Source organism: Drosophila miranda, assembly GCF_003369915.1.
Source record: "Drosophila miranda strain MSH22 chromosome Y unlocalized genomic scaffold, D.miranda_PacBio2.1 Contig_Y1_pilon, whole genome shotgun sequence".
NCBI classification, from domain to species: domain Eukaryota; kingdom Metazoa; phylum Arthropoda; class Insecta; order Diptera; family Drosophilidae; genus Drosophila; species Drosophila miranda.
The window spans coordinates 37,436,283-37,449,829 of NW_022881603.1; the positions used below are offsets into that span (position 1 = coordinate 37,436,283).

The following is a 13,547-nucleotide window of genomic DNA, read 5'->3' on the forward strand; positions in this document are numbered from 1 at the left end:
CCGCACTTCTGTTAGATCTCACTATAAAACGTATATCTCAGAATTTCGCCCCACCCCCTTCCGCCCCCACAAAAGACGAAAATCTGTTGCATCCACAATATTGCAGATTCGAGAAAACTAAAAACGCAGAATCATAGATAATGACCATATCTATCAGATTGCTGAATCTGGATCAGATCGGATCATTTTTGTAGCCAAAAGCAAGAAATCAATTTTCAGTGGCTACGCAGCGCACGACGTCACGCTCAGACTGATTTTCTGTCTCTCTCGCACGCACTCTTTGTCGTGTGGTTCAATATTAGCGGCGTCTGCCGCAGGAGAGCCATACTGACTTAGTATCGAGTATAACTGTAGAGTTGCGGTGTCCGCAGCAACTCACAACGTTCCACCTCGTTTTTTGTGTGGCCTGTTGTATTTGTCAGCCACAGCCGCAGGCTGGAGCTGGAGCACCGCCGGACAACTGCGTTCCCACTCAATGTCCATGCGTTTGTCCAGACACTTGACACAAGCACTTGCTCCGGACACATCCCATCCCCCACTGCTGCCACTCGGACGGACGAGAGCTTCCCCTGGTTGGGTTTTAGTGTCAAACGCAGGAGGGTTTTCAGTTAAAACGCAGCTCCCTGTGCGTGTCTATTTAATTGACTGTCGACCACTTGGAGCTGCTCCGTTCAGCTACGGCCCAGTGCGGTTCGGTCCATTGGTCAGTGGCCATGGGGTTTTTGTTAATGACGAAGGATTGGTACTTCAACATTGATTAGTTGTCGACAGGGTTGGGAATGACACCCTAGTTGGGTCCGGCTACGGTTTGATTTCCCTGCAGGCTTTTCATCGAAAAATTAACAAAATTAGAGAATAGACTCGGATTTGATTTGGACAAAGATCAGAGGCTTAATTGACTCCCAATGGATGGCCAACAACTGTTGTTCCTACCATCCAGATCTTGAAAATCTCTCCCATCAGCACTCAATGACAATCGAATTGATGAACCGATATGAGGATGAGCATTGACAGCTTATGTTCAGTAGGAAAACCGTCATTAGCTTAAGTGGTGCTCTGTGGTAATTTAATGGCGGCACTCCACTTCCTCTACCGCTCTGTCCCTTTGAAGAAACGGACCATTTCCAAGCGATTGCCTTCCATTGCAAAGATAACCAGCCGCAGGAGATAAATGGTCATGAAATGCTAATGGGCTCCAGGGAAAAAGATTTGTTCATGTATATCAAAACCACCCACCCAGTCATCCCCCAGGTGCACTTACCCACTGTGGTCAGCAACATGTTGTCGAGGAGCAGGGCTATGGCAACGATGACGAGGACAAGACGGTTGGAGCCGCGCCAGCTGACCATCCAGGACTTGGCGGTGGACCAGGACCCGGCAGCGCGTGGATCCTCCTGGCGATACTGATCCGGCGGCGGTTGGCGGCCCGTTTGCGTCTGCGACTGATACGTGGGTGGTGGCGGGGCCGGAGGCTGCCGACCAACGCCGAGAATGCCGCAGTCCGTGTCCATATTGCCATTCTGCTGATTGCTGTCCAACTGTTGCTTGAAGGGATTTTTGCTGGGTGTGTTGATGCCACCAGGATGCTGTTGCTGAGGTTGCGGCTGATTGTTGGCGTTTATGGTGAAAGAGGTGGTCTCACTGCCGCTCGCTGCTCCTGTGCTAATCTCCGACTGTTGTTTCTGCTGCTGCTGCTGTGCTGTGCTCTGCGAGAATTTTCTTGGTCCACCATTGCCCGCATCAGTCGATGATTGCATTGCGTCGCTAGCCGCTAGTTGCTAAGGGTCGGACAGGGAACAACTGTGATTAGATCTAAGCGGATTGCCTTTTAAACTGCAATCAAATTATAAGCGGCTTTGCCTGCTCCTTCTCAGGCAGTGGCAGTGGCGGTGGCAGAGGCAGCAGCAGCGGAAGCGGCAACGCCAATGCCAGTCCCGTGCCCAGTCTTATTCCCACCACCATCCCAATCACATTCCCATTCCCAATGCTGCGTTCGCCTTATGCCTCAATGATTTTCGGTAATTAAAAATAAATTATATATCTTGCGATTTGAATTAAAAAGTTTATTTCACACGAGAACTCGCATTTAATAGAATCATACACAATTTAAATATTTATTTAATTGCCTTCCCCATCCACTCCCACACACAAGCACACCGTGGCACAACGGGGAATGCGCGACATTTGTCATTGAAACATCTTTCGTTGCCTATCGCAGGGCGCAAATTGAATTTTTATTTTTTTTTTTTTTTTTTTTTCATGTGGAAAATTTGTATTTTATTGTAAACAAGTTTACTGCTACCTTTCGTGGCAACTTAATCTAGTTTTACATTTAAGGGGAAAAACAATTGATCACAGGAGATACATACTTAAACTCAATGTTACATATATGGAGTAGGTACATACATTATTTAGAATATTTACAAAAAGTTAATGAGATGTTATAGGAGGGATCTAGTAGGGAGATCCAGTGGATGACTCCTTTTGAGTCTTCTTTTCCTTGGCGGGTTAATTAGACGTCTGGCTAGCGCATTAGGGTGACCACCAAGTCGTTGCAAGTACCTTGCTGCATGTAATTGTATAACATCGCCCACTTTGGGAACCTTTAGGTCCCTCTCGATGTCGCTGTTTCGTATGTACCATGGAGCATTGCATATTCGTCGTAGAATTTTTGACTGAGCAACTCTAATTTTATTTAAGTTGGTTTTTGACGCGATGCCGTAAACTTGAAGTGCGTATTTCCATATGGGGCTGAGGATGGACTTGTATATCGTGACTTTGCTGTACAGCGATAGCTTATTTCTTGGTGCAAGTAGCCACGCCATCTTTCCCGCTTTCGCCATCACAGACTGTCGAACCATGGTAGTATGGGTTTTGAAATTCCAAATTTCAAAAGCAAATTGAATTTGAAAACATAATTCGTTTAGAGAGCGTGTCGGGACTGACACAAAAGAGCGCTCCTTCTGGTTCGAGTTCTTTAAGTTTTCAATGAGAATGAGAATTATACTGCGACTGTGACACGTTTTGGGGGTGTGACAGGCGCTACTACATTTTTAATTTTAATTGATCCAATCTGTCCAAACTAAATGTATACAGCAAAGCTGACGCATTAGTTTCAACTACTAACAAATGCAATCATTTGCTTAAATAATGGGAATGTAGTATGTACTTAGCAGGCACGTAACTGGAGTATCTGTTAATGCTGCTCGATCTTACCTCACAGCTAATTCTTTTCTGCAAGAGTATTTAGTTAAGATACGGGAATATCAGTTGCACAATGAGCCTGAGCTCCCGCACAGCCTTTAGAATTTATAGAACCCCTGTTATTGCAATTGAACTGCTTTACGATCTTCGGTACGCGTACAGAAATATCAATTAGGGCGGGCGGGAGTCTGTCCCAAGGCAGTTCTCTGTCAAGATGCAACCAGGAAGCTCTGATCTGATCGAATCAGCTTAATTGCACTTTCACTTTCGGCTCAAGCTACGGTTCTCGATTTGTTGGTTTTCTTCGGTGGCTGGTGGACAAGTGGCTGGTGGCTACCGACAAGTCGTCGCTCTCAGCTCAAACTAAAAACTTTGGCGTGCTGCCTGAAGCTTATTAAACGAAATCATTTTTGCACAAACAAAAAAGATTTTCTGCCTTTGGCATTAGTTAGTTTATCGCTCGTGTTGGTTATTTGCCGTACACAGAATTGTCTGAGCGTTCTCTGGTTGTGTGTGTCTCTGGCCGGGAATTTCTGTTATTAAAATAAATGCACAATGAAAAGTGTGTAAAATACATTTTAAAATCATTAATTAGCAATTGGCATGCAATTTCGGTTTTTACGCCTATGGGAAAACCGAAACCAGACAAAGGCAAATGCTTATAAAAAATTAGGCAAATTCCGTTGGCTCACAACTTGAAATTCGATTTCGCACTCTCAGAGAACAAAGAACAAAGCTTGACTGTTTAATATTTTCAATTTCGATCTGATTATTCAATCTGATCATATTCCGGATACTCCCCGTGTTCCACACAACAATAAATTAAAGCAAGAGGAAACTCTAATAACTCTGTTTTGTATATTAAAGTGGGGGTACAATTGCATTTCGTAAATTCAAATATAATATCCCAAAAGAAATAAGTTTATTCAATATGTTCGGAGCAGAACCCAGCCGATTAGCTGCTTGCCAAATAGCACCTAATTCTTGGCCCTCAGCCGCTTATTTTGTTTGTTACTTATGTCTATGTCACTCATTTGTTTGTTAAAGCTTTGCGCTTGCTTGCCCTGCTAAACGCTCTCTGCCTAGCTCGCTCTTCGCTATCTCCGCTTTGCGTCTGCCTACCGACGTCGGCCGAGCGAAGCTGCGCCTAGCGATCGGAGCGGCAATGTAAAGGGCAGGCATGCCACACTTGCAATTTGGATGTCACGCATTAAAGAACATATCGTAATTTTATTTCTGCGCCGAGTTTTATTTAATTCGAAATAATTAGTCGGCCGATTGGGGATAAAAAACATTATCTCCACATAAAATTTGGTGACCCCGACGTGATCTCTGAGTTGCAGTGTCAATTAATAATCATTCGCGATCGACATTCGTTAGCCCTAGCAAATTTTCGGCGGTTAAGCACAATTCGGTGCTAAAACATACTTACATACACGCATTGCTGGCTATTAATTTCTCTGTCGCGACAATTCGGTCAGTGCAGTGCGGTAGGCAGTGCAGCGAACTCACTAATACACACAAGCGGAGTACAAAGCGGAATCGGACAGCTCGCACAGCCGCACAGCTAAAGGCATTAGCTGTAATCCCTTTGCTTGCGGTTCCCACGTTTATACGTATACAGAGTGTCTTTTTTGGTCGTGCTGAGTGACTCTTTTAAAACCTCAACATGGCAGCACCTGAGCCTATCAATGTCGCGAACGCAGCAATGCCGAGTGATGTAGATTTCTACAAGCACAAGGCCGAGTCCATCGCGCGCCAACTAAAGGCCATGGATCGCTTTCTCACCAAGGAAGAGCTTGCCGAGTTAGATGAGGCAGAACTTCAAGATCGCTTAGAGCAAATCGAGCGAATGAATGCGGATTTCGATGCCACTCAAACGAGCCTTGAAGGCTGGATTTCCTGCAGTTAGCCCATGATACCCGGCTGGACTTTTCGAATGTTTATGTCAAGGTTAGGTCCAGGCTGTCGCGGGAGTTGATGGCTGCTCGCACGGTAAATGTTGCCAATTCAACGGCTCGGCATACTCTCGAGGGGAATTCGTCGTTATTCGCCTATAATAGTATAGGCCGTTCTCGAATGCCCGAGTTGCAGCTTCCGCGATTCGGTGGGAGCTACATGGATTGGCCAGAATTCCACTCGATGTTCTCGACAATGGTGCACAAAGACCATCGTATACCAATCATCGAAAAATTCCAATATCTTCGTGGATGTCTAGATGGTGCTGCGCTGGATACGATACGTTCCTTGGAACTTTCTGAGGAGAATTACGACAAGGCGTTGAATTTACTAATGTTGCGATTCGATAATAAACTGTTACATTTTCAGGCACACGTCAAGGCTATTTTCGGGCTGCAAGGGGTGGAGAAGGGCTCGGCTATCGGCTTGCGCGCGCTCAGCGACAAAATCAATTCGCACTTGCGTGCACTTCAGACCTTGGCGACCCCGCAGGAGATATCCGATGGGTTGCTGATCTTCATCATAGGCATTAAATTGGACCACAAGACCAAGGAGAAATGGGAAGAGAACTTGCCGACGTCAGGATTGCCTCGGTGGTCAAGCATGGCCTCATTCTTGGAAGCAAGATGTCGGATGCTGGAAAATTTGGGATCGGCTATGGTAACAATTCCTAGCCAGCAGGTGGGAGAAGACAAACCTGTCACCCTTATCACCTCCAGTAACGACCATCCTAACCCCAAATGTAACCATTGCAATTCCTCCGAGCATTACATATCTAGATGTCAGGAATTCCTGAATCTCTCTGCGTTTGAACGATACAAAGAAGCAAAGAAGAGCCGCTTGTGTTTGAACTGCCTCAACAAAGGCCATGAATTGCAGAGGTGCAGGTCAGGACTTTGCAGGCATTGCCAGGCCAAACATCACACGCTACTCCACATTCCATCGGGAACTGGTGCTTCATCTTCCTCTTCACCGGCCGAGGAATCGATCCAGCAAGAGGCCGCGACTGTGCTTCTAGCAAGCGGGTGTTCTAGCCCTCCCCCTCGATCCAGAAATCTCAGCCTAGCCAGAACGTGTTGCTACCTACTGCCCTCGTCCATGTAACAGATCGTTATGGAGCACTTATCCCATGTCGTGCCATTTTGGATTCTGCATCTCAGGCAAACTTTTTAACATCTAGACTTGCTGATCAGTTGCAGTTGGATCATCGCTCGTCTTATGTTCACATCTCTGGAATCGGAGATTTCATTCTACCTTCGAGCAAGTCTGTACATATAGTTGTACAATCCCAGGACGCAAGCTATCGAGCTTCCTTTGCTGCAATTGTCACCAACTCAATTACGGAAATGCAGCCTAACTTCGGCGTAGACGCAAAGGATTGGCCAATGCCGAATAATCTAAAACTGGCTGATCCTAATTTCGCCAAGCCCCAGCGTGTCGATCTGTTGATAGGTGCTGGTTTGTTCTTCGATTTAATGTGCGTCGGACAGATTCGACTATCAGCCCAATTGCCAACATTGCAGGAGACAAAACTTGGTTGTATAGTATCAGGAAGCATTGATAGCTCGGAGAATAAGCGTGCAGCTTTAGCCGCTTTTGAAAATTCCTCGTGCATCTTTATTGACGATTGTCGACCCACAACGCTGGAGTACCAAAACTTAGAGCAGCAATGCAGGAAGCAGCTGCTCGAGTGCCAGGTGCAAGTGGAAAAACTGCGATCGGAGAATCAGGAACTGCAGCGCGAACTTTTCCATATATTAAAAACCTACATATCCACGCCAAATGAAATTCAACTTTCAACAGTTTCTACATTGCCAAATTTCCTGCCATTCTATGCAATTAAAGAGGTTCCCGATGATCAAGACGTAATCACGACAAGCCGCCTTCGTAAACGATCATCCCAGCGTAGCCGCCAGCTGCGCCCAAGCAAGCATCTTCAAGAGGGCCGTTGGAAAAATAGCGGTTCTGCCCCTTCAGGATGGATCTGTTGAAAGCCTTTGCCTTCCAACTGGGGGTGAATGTTCGGAGCAGAACCCAGCCGATTAGCTGCTTGCCAAATAGCACCTAATTCTTGGCCCTCAGCCGCTTATTTTGTTTGTTACTTATGTCTATGTCACTCATTTGTTTGTTAAAGCTTTGCGCTTGCTTGCCCTGCTAAACGCTCTCTGCCAGCTCGCTCTTCGCTATCTCCGCTTTGCGTCTGCCTACCGACGTCGGCCGAGCGAAGCTGCGCTTAGCGATCGGAGCGGCAATGTAAAGGGCAGGCAAGCCACACTTGCAATTTGGATGTCACGCATTAAAGAAAATATCGTAATTTTATTTCTGCGCCGAGTTTTATTTAATTCGAAATAATTAGTCGGCCGATTGGGGATAAAAAACATTATCTCCACACAATATATGCAACTTTTTGGAGCCATTTCCCTTACTCTGATATGCTATCTGATAAATCGATTTGCTTGGGTCTCAGGAAAACTTATCTGTAAACCACTTTAGATAAGTTTAAAATAGGTATCATTGCCAGCAGCTACAGCAGCTAACTTTTAAGGGACTTGTGTAGGGTATACAGAATTTAGCGATGGCGAAGCAGCTTCCGCTTGCACGTGCGCTGCGCTGCGATGCGATGCGATCCGATGCAGTGCGATTGTTTCGTTCATTATTTATGCTCTCTCAGTTGTTTCTTTTGATTGCTGTTGTCGCTGCTTCTATTCTAATAATTGTTTCTGTTGGTAGGGGTAGGAGCTGTGCTGTAGGTTGAATGGAGCTTCTGTTAATTGCACAATATTCATTTTCAACTGCCGACGGTCAACATTTAGTGCGGCTACTTGCCACATGCCTTCTCCACTAGCTTCGACACGCAACTTTATTTAAATTGTGCTCATTTTTCAGATTCTTATTAATTAACACGAAGCTCAGCTCAGCTCCGAGCGTGAGCACGGACTTGAGCTTGACATTGAAGCAAAACATATAAGAGCTCTTTGTCCGTTTTATTACGCTTGAGACCTTTGCTTGGATTACTTATCCGCGAGTAAACTCATAAATTCAACCTGTTATCAAAGGCTGCAATTTCCCGCATATTTCCCCTATAAGTCTTATTGTTCTGTAATTGCAATTTTAATTGCAAAACGGTAGCCGCTCATACATATAGTAAATGAGGGAGCCGTGTAAATGAGCCCCTCTAAACTAATTAGTTCAAATCGATGCCAACTGGCAATCATCCCAGAACGTGTCTAAGTGGGTATCATAGATCATACGACTTGATCACTCTGATGGTTGAGAGCTGACATAGAAAACGAATGAAAGACGAAAAACAAGCTCTGACAGGGAATGAAATGATAACATCTTTTAAGAAGATGTCCTCAAGCTCTTCATCTGGCTTCATTGTTAATAATATTGTATAGACAGGGCTCACCTGGGATATTTTTTATATACGGCTTGGCTTCTGCTCCTTCGCCCTGGGGTCTACTGTTGCTGGTTTGTCTGACGCTCTTAAGCTTTGGGGCGGGTGGAAGGTACTTATGTCTGTCCTGCTTCTGGTTCTATTGCAAAGGAAACTTGTGGATGTTGCTATGATGATTGCTGGTATGGTTGTGTTGTTTTGGCTGGTCTTTTGGCGGGTGAAGTCGTGCTTTGTTGGAGTATTCCTGTGGGTGTATAATAAAACGAGGTGGAACGTTGTGAGTTGCTGCGGACACCGCAACTCTACAGTTATACCCGATACTAAGTCAGTATGGCTCTCCTGCGGCAGACGCCGCTAATATTGAACCACACGACAAAGAGTGCGTGCGAGAGAGACAGAAAATCAGTCTGAGCGTGACGTCGGGCGCTGCGTAGCCACTGAAAATTGATTTGTTCCTTTTGGCTACAAAAATGATCCGATCTGATCCAGATTCAGCAATCTGATAGATATGGTCAATATCTATGATTCTGCGTTTTTAGTTTTCTCGAATGTGCAATATTGTGGATGCAACAGATTTTCGTCCTTTGTGGGGGCGGAAGGGGGTGGGGCGAAATTCTGAGATATACGTTTTATAGTGAGATCTAACAGAAGTGCGGATACCAAATTTGGTTACTCTAGCCTTAATAGTCTCTGAGATTTGTGGATGCCCCAGATTTTCGTCCTTTGCGGGGCGGAAGGGGGTGTGGCGAAATTTGGACACGAAACGGTCAAGGTCCGATATCACAGGAGTGTGGATACCAAATTTGGTTGCTCTGGCTCTTATAGGTTCTGAGATCCTTGAACTCATATTTTGCAATTGACAAAACCGACCATGAAACCTGTGTGTTAGAGAGAGACAGAGCGAGAAAGTATGAAATTGTTTTCTTGATTCTGGCTATAATCATTATACGATCTGGTTCAGATTTTGCACTGTAGAAGATATGGTCATCCTCACCGATTCTGCGTTTTTGGTTTTATCGTATCTTTAAAAATGTGGGTGCCACAGATTTTCGTCCTTTGTGGGGGCGGAAGTGGGCGGGGCGAAGTTTTGAAATATTTTTGTAGCAGTGACATATCACAGAAGTCTGGATCCAAAACATCGTTGCTCTAGCTCTTATAGTCTTTGAGCACTAGGCGCTGAAGGGGACGGACGGACGGACAGACGGACAGACAGACAGGGCTCAATCGACTCGGCTATTGATGCTGATCAAGAATATATATACTTTATGGGGTCGGAAACGATTCCTTCTGGACGTTACACACATCCACTCTTACCACAAATCTAATATACCCCAATACTCATTTTGAGTATCGGGTATAACGAGGGGGAACGTTGTGAGTTGCTGCGGACACCGCAACTCTACATTTATACCCGATACTAAGTCAGAATGGCTCTCCTCCGGCAGACGCCGCTAATATTAAACGACACGACAAAGAGTGCGTGCGAGAGAGACAGAAAATAAGTCTGAGCGTGACGTCGCGCGCTGCGTAGCCAATGCAAATTGATTTGTGCCTTTTGGCTATAAAAATTATCTGATCTGATCCAGATTCAGCAATCTGATAGATATGGTCAATATCTATGATTCTGCGTTTTTGATTTTCTCGTATCCTCAATATTGTGGATGCAACAGATTTTCGTCTTTTGTGGGGGCGGAAGGGGGTAGGGTGAAATTCTGAGATATACGTTTTATAGTGAGATCTAACAGAAGTGCGGATACCAAATTTGGTTACTCTAGCCTTAATAGTCTCTGAGATTTGTGGATGCCTCAGATTTTCGTCCTTTTCGGGGGCGGAAGGGGGTGTGGCGAAATTTTGACACAAAATGGTCAAGGTCCGATATCACAGGAGTGTGGATACCAAATTTGGTTGCTCTGGCTCTTATAGGTTCTGAGATCCTTGAACTCATATTTTGCAATTGGAAAAACCGACCATGAAACCTGTGTGTTAAAGAGAGACAGAGCGAGAAAGAATGAAATTGTTTTCTTGATTCTTGATACGATCTGGTTCAGATTTTGCACTCTAGAAGATAATATAGTCATCCTCTACGATTCTGCGTTTTTAGTTTTCTCGTATCGTCGAAATTGTGGATGCCACAGATTTTCGCCCTTTTTTGGGGCGGAAGTGGGCGGGGCGAAGTTTTGAAATATTTTTGTAGCAGTGACATATCACAGAAGTCTGGATCAAAAACATCGTTGCTCTAGCTCTTATAGTCTTTGAGCACTAGGCGCTGAAGGGGACGGACAGACGGATAGACGGACGGACGGACAGACGGACAGACGGACAGACAGACAGGGCTCAATCGACTCGGCTATTGATGCTGATCAAGAATATATATACTTTATGGGGTCGGAAACGATTCCTTCTGGACGTTACACACATCCACTTTTACCACAAATCTAATATACCCCAATACTCATTTTGAGTATCGGGTATAATGAAACAATAAATTGCAAAATGGTTGTGTAAATAAAGAAGCCAAAAGCGTGCAACGGATTTTCTGGTCCTTCTTGCAACGAATAACTGTGAGCCACTTGGGGATGTTTAGTTGAAGGCCGAGCGGCTTTCCTTTTGAGTGGAGTGAAGTGTGTGCTCTTCTGAATAGCAAGTTCTTTGGCCAAAAAGGAAGCCTACACAAAGTACGAATTATGACAATAAGTTGCAGTGAAGAAAGATTTATTTTGTTGTTGAAAGTTGAAACCTTTAAATATATCTACAAACTTTATCATGTTTATTATTATTATTTAGTTAATAATATGTTTTCACAACTCTATTGAAACCATCAAAACTTATCCCAAATATTCGGAAACATAATCGATTCGCAAAAGGTAAATACCGTCAACAAAAATGGGATTCCATCCCCACAAATTACTCAATGAGACTGCGGCTATTTGTGCCGGGCAAACAAAGATAAATACATATATGTATGAATTATTTGTCTTCGATTTTTCCCATGTTTGCCAACAAGCCAGGCAAATAATCTTGTGTGCCCACCAGGCTCGATTCAAATCGATTAATAAATACTCGCACATTCAATATATTTATCAGCGTCTGTTGCCGCTTTAAAATGCTAATTATACCCGATACTCAAAATGAGTATTGGGGTATATTAGATTTGTGGTAAAAGTGGATGTGTGTAACGTCCAGAAGGAATCGTTTCCGACCCCATAAAGTATATATATTCTTGATCAGCATCAATAGCCGAGTCGATTGAGCCCTGTCTGTCTGTCCGTCCGTCCGTCCGTCCGTCCGTCCGTCCGTCCGTCTGTCCGTCCCCTTCAGCGCCTAGTGCTCAAAGACTATAAGAGATAGAGCAACGATGTTTTGGATCCAGACTTCTGTGATATGTCACTGATACAAAAATATTTCAAAACTTCGCCCCGCCCACTTCCGCCCCACAAAAGACGAAAATCTGTGGCATCCACAATTTTAAAGATATGAGAAAACCAAAAACGTAGAATTGTAGAGAATGACCATATCTTTAAGACTGCGGAATCTGAATTGGATCGTATTATTATTATAGCCAGCATCAAGAAAACAATTTCATTTTTTCTCGCCCTGTCTCTCTCTAACACACACGTAGCATGGGCGGCTTTGCTTAGAGTAAAACATTAGCGCCTAGATCTCAGAGACTATAAAAGCTAGAGCAACCAAATTAGGTACCCACACTCCTTATATATCGGACCGAGACGAGTTTGTTTCAAAATTTCGCCACACCCCCTTCCGCCCCCGCAAAGGACGAAAATCTGGGGATGTTCAAAAATCTCAGAGACTATTAAGGCTAGAGTAACCAAATTTGATATCCGCACTCCTGTTCGATCTTACTATAAAACGTGTATCTCAAAATTTCGCCCCACCCCCTTGCTCCCATACAAAGGACGAAAATCTGTTGCATCCACAATATTGCACATTCGAGAAAACTAAAAACGCAGAATCATAGATAATGACCATATCTATCAGATTGCTGAATCTGGATCAGATCAGATCATTTTTATAGCCAATAGGAACAAATCAATTTGCAGTGGCTACGCAGCTCCCGACGTCACGCTCATACTGATTTTCTGTCTCTCGCACGCACTCTTTGTCGTGTCGTTTAATATTAGCGGCGTCTGCCGGAGGAGAGCCATACTGACTTAGTATCGGGTATAACCGTAGATTTGCGGTGTCCGCAGCAACTCACAGCGTTCCCCCTCGTTTTTGATGTTTCTGTTGGTGTTGGTTTCCGCTTTTAGGGGTTTGGTAACGCACTATCTCAGTCGCACATTTGTTAGAATTGATGTTTAAAATGAAACTTTAAGCCACATTTTCGTGGCAATCCATCACAAAATGATGAGGCAGTGCCACAAGTGTCAGTATCAATGTGTGGCGCTGGTGCTGCACTGGAAACGTGGAAATCTAGCACGTCCATCAGCCACGAGATCTCATCTCGCACTGAAAGCCAAAGCGAGCGAAAGCGGCGCACGAGGCGACGGCGATAGCGACAACGACAGGGAACGACTGCGTTCAGGATGCGGCTGTGGATGCGAGGACTATGCGAAGAAGCAGCAACAGCACCAGCGGCCGAGGCAAAGGCAGAGATAGAGACAGAGGCAAAGGCAGCGCAGTCGGCCCTCGCTGCCACTTGTTGTCTGCCGCTGCCTGTTGCAGTCCATCCATGCCATCCCATCCCATCCCATCCCCGTTATCCGTTTGGCCCTGCTCTGTCTCTCTCGTTATCGCTCGCGCTCCCATCACTCCCACTCCGAGTATTGATGAAAACTGCCAGCGGCAATGCTTCTGCTCAATTGCCTTCATTGTGTGTGGATGTAGCCGTGTCCATGTGCGTATGTTTGGGTATCTGTGTGTGGGCTTCCGTTTTCACTGTCAATTGCGATACGCCTGGAAGTATGCAGCGTGTTTTGGGGGCTGCCAGAGAGGCAGGCCACACATACGCATACACACGTACGCAATA

At 45.0% G+C, this 13,547-nt stretch overlaps 1 protein-coding gene across 2 annotated transcripts in view; it reads right to left on the reverse strand.

Annotated features, from left to right (window-relative positions):
* LOC117190875 (synaptic vesicular amine transporter-like) overlaps positions 1-13,061 on the reverse strand; it is a 30,734-nt gene extending 17,673 nt beyond the window's left edge. Inside the window, exons 1-3 of one of the 2 annotated variants that reach the window (XM_033395895.1) lie at positions 12,777-13,054; positions 8,573-8,804; positions 1,262-1,778 (exon numbers count right to left, since the gene is read on the reverse strand). In XM_033395895.1, coding sequence (XP_033251786.1) covers positions 1,262-1,757 — 496 coding nt within the window. In that variant the 5' untranslated portion in view covers positions 1,758-1,778; positions 8,573-8,804; positions 12,777-13,054. Of the gene's footprint in view, positions 1-1,261; positions 1,779-8,572; positions 8,805-12,776 lie in introns of both variants that reach the window. The other variant, XM_033395894.1, reaches the window with a different exon arrangement.
* Positions 13,062-13,547: the final 486 nt, after the last annotated feature.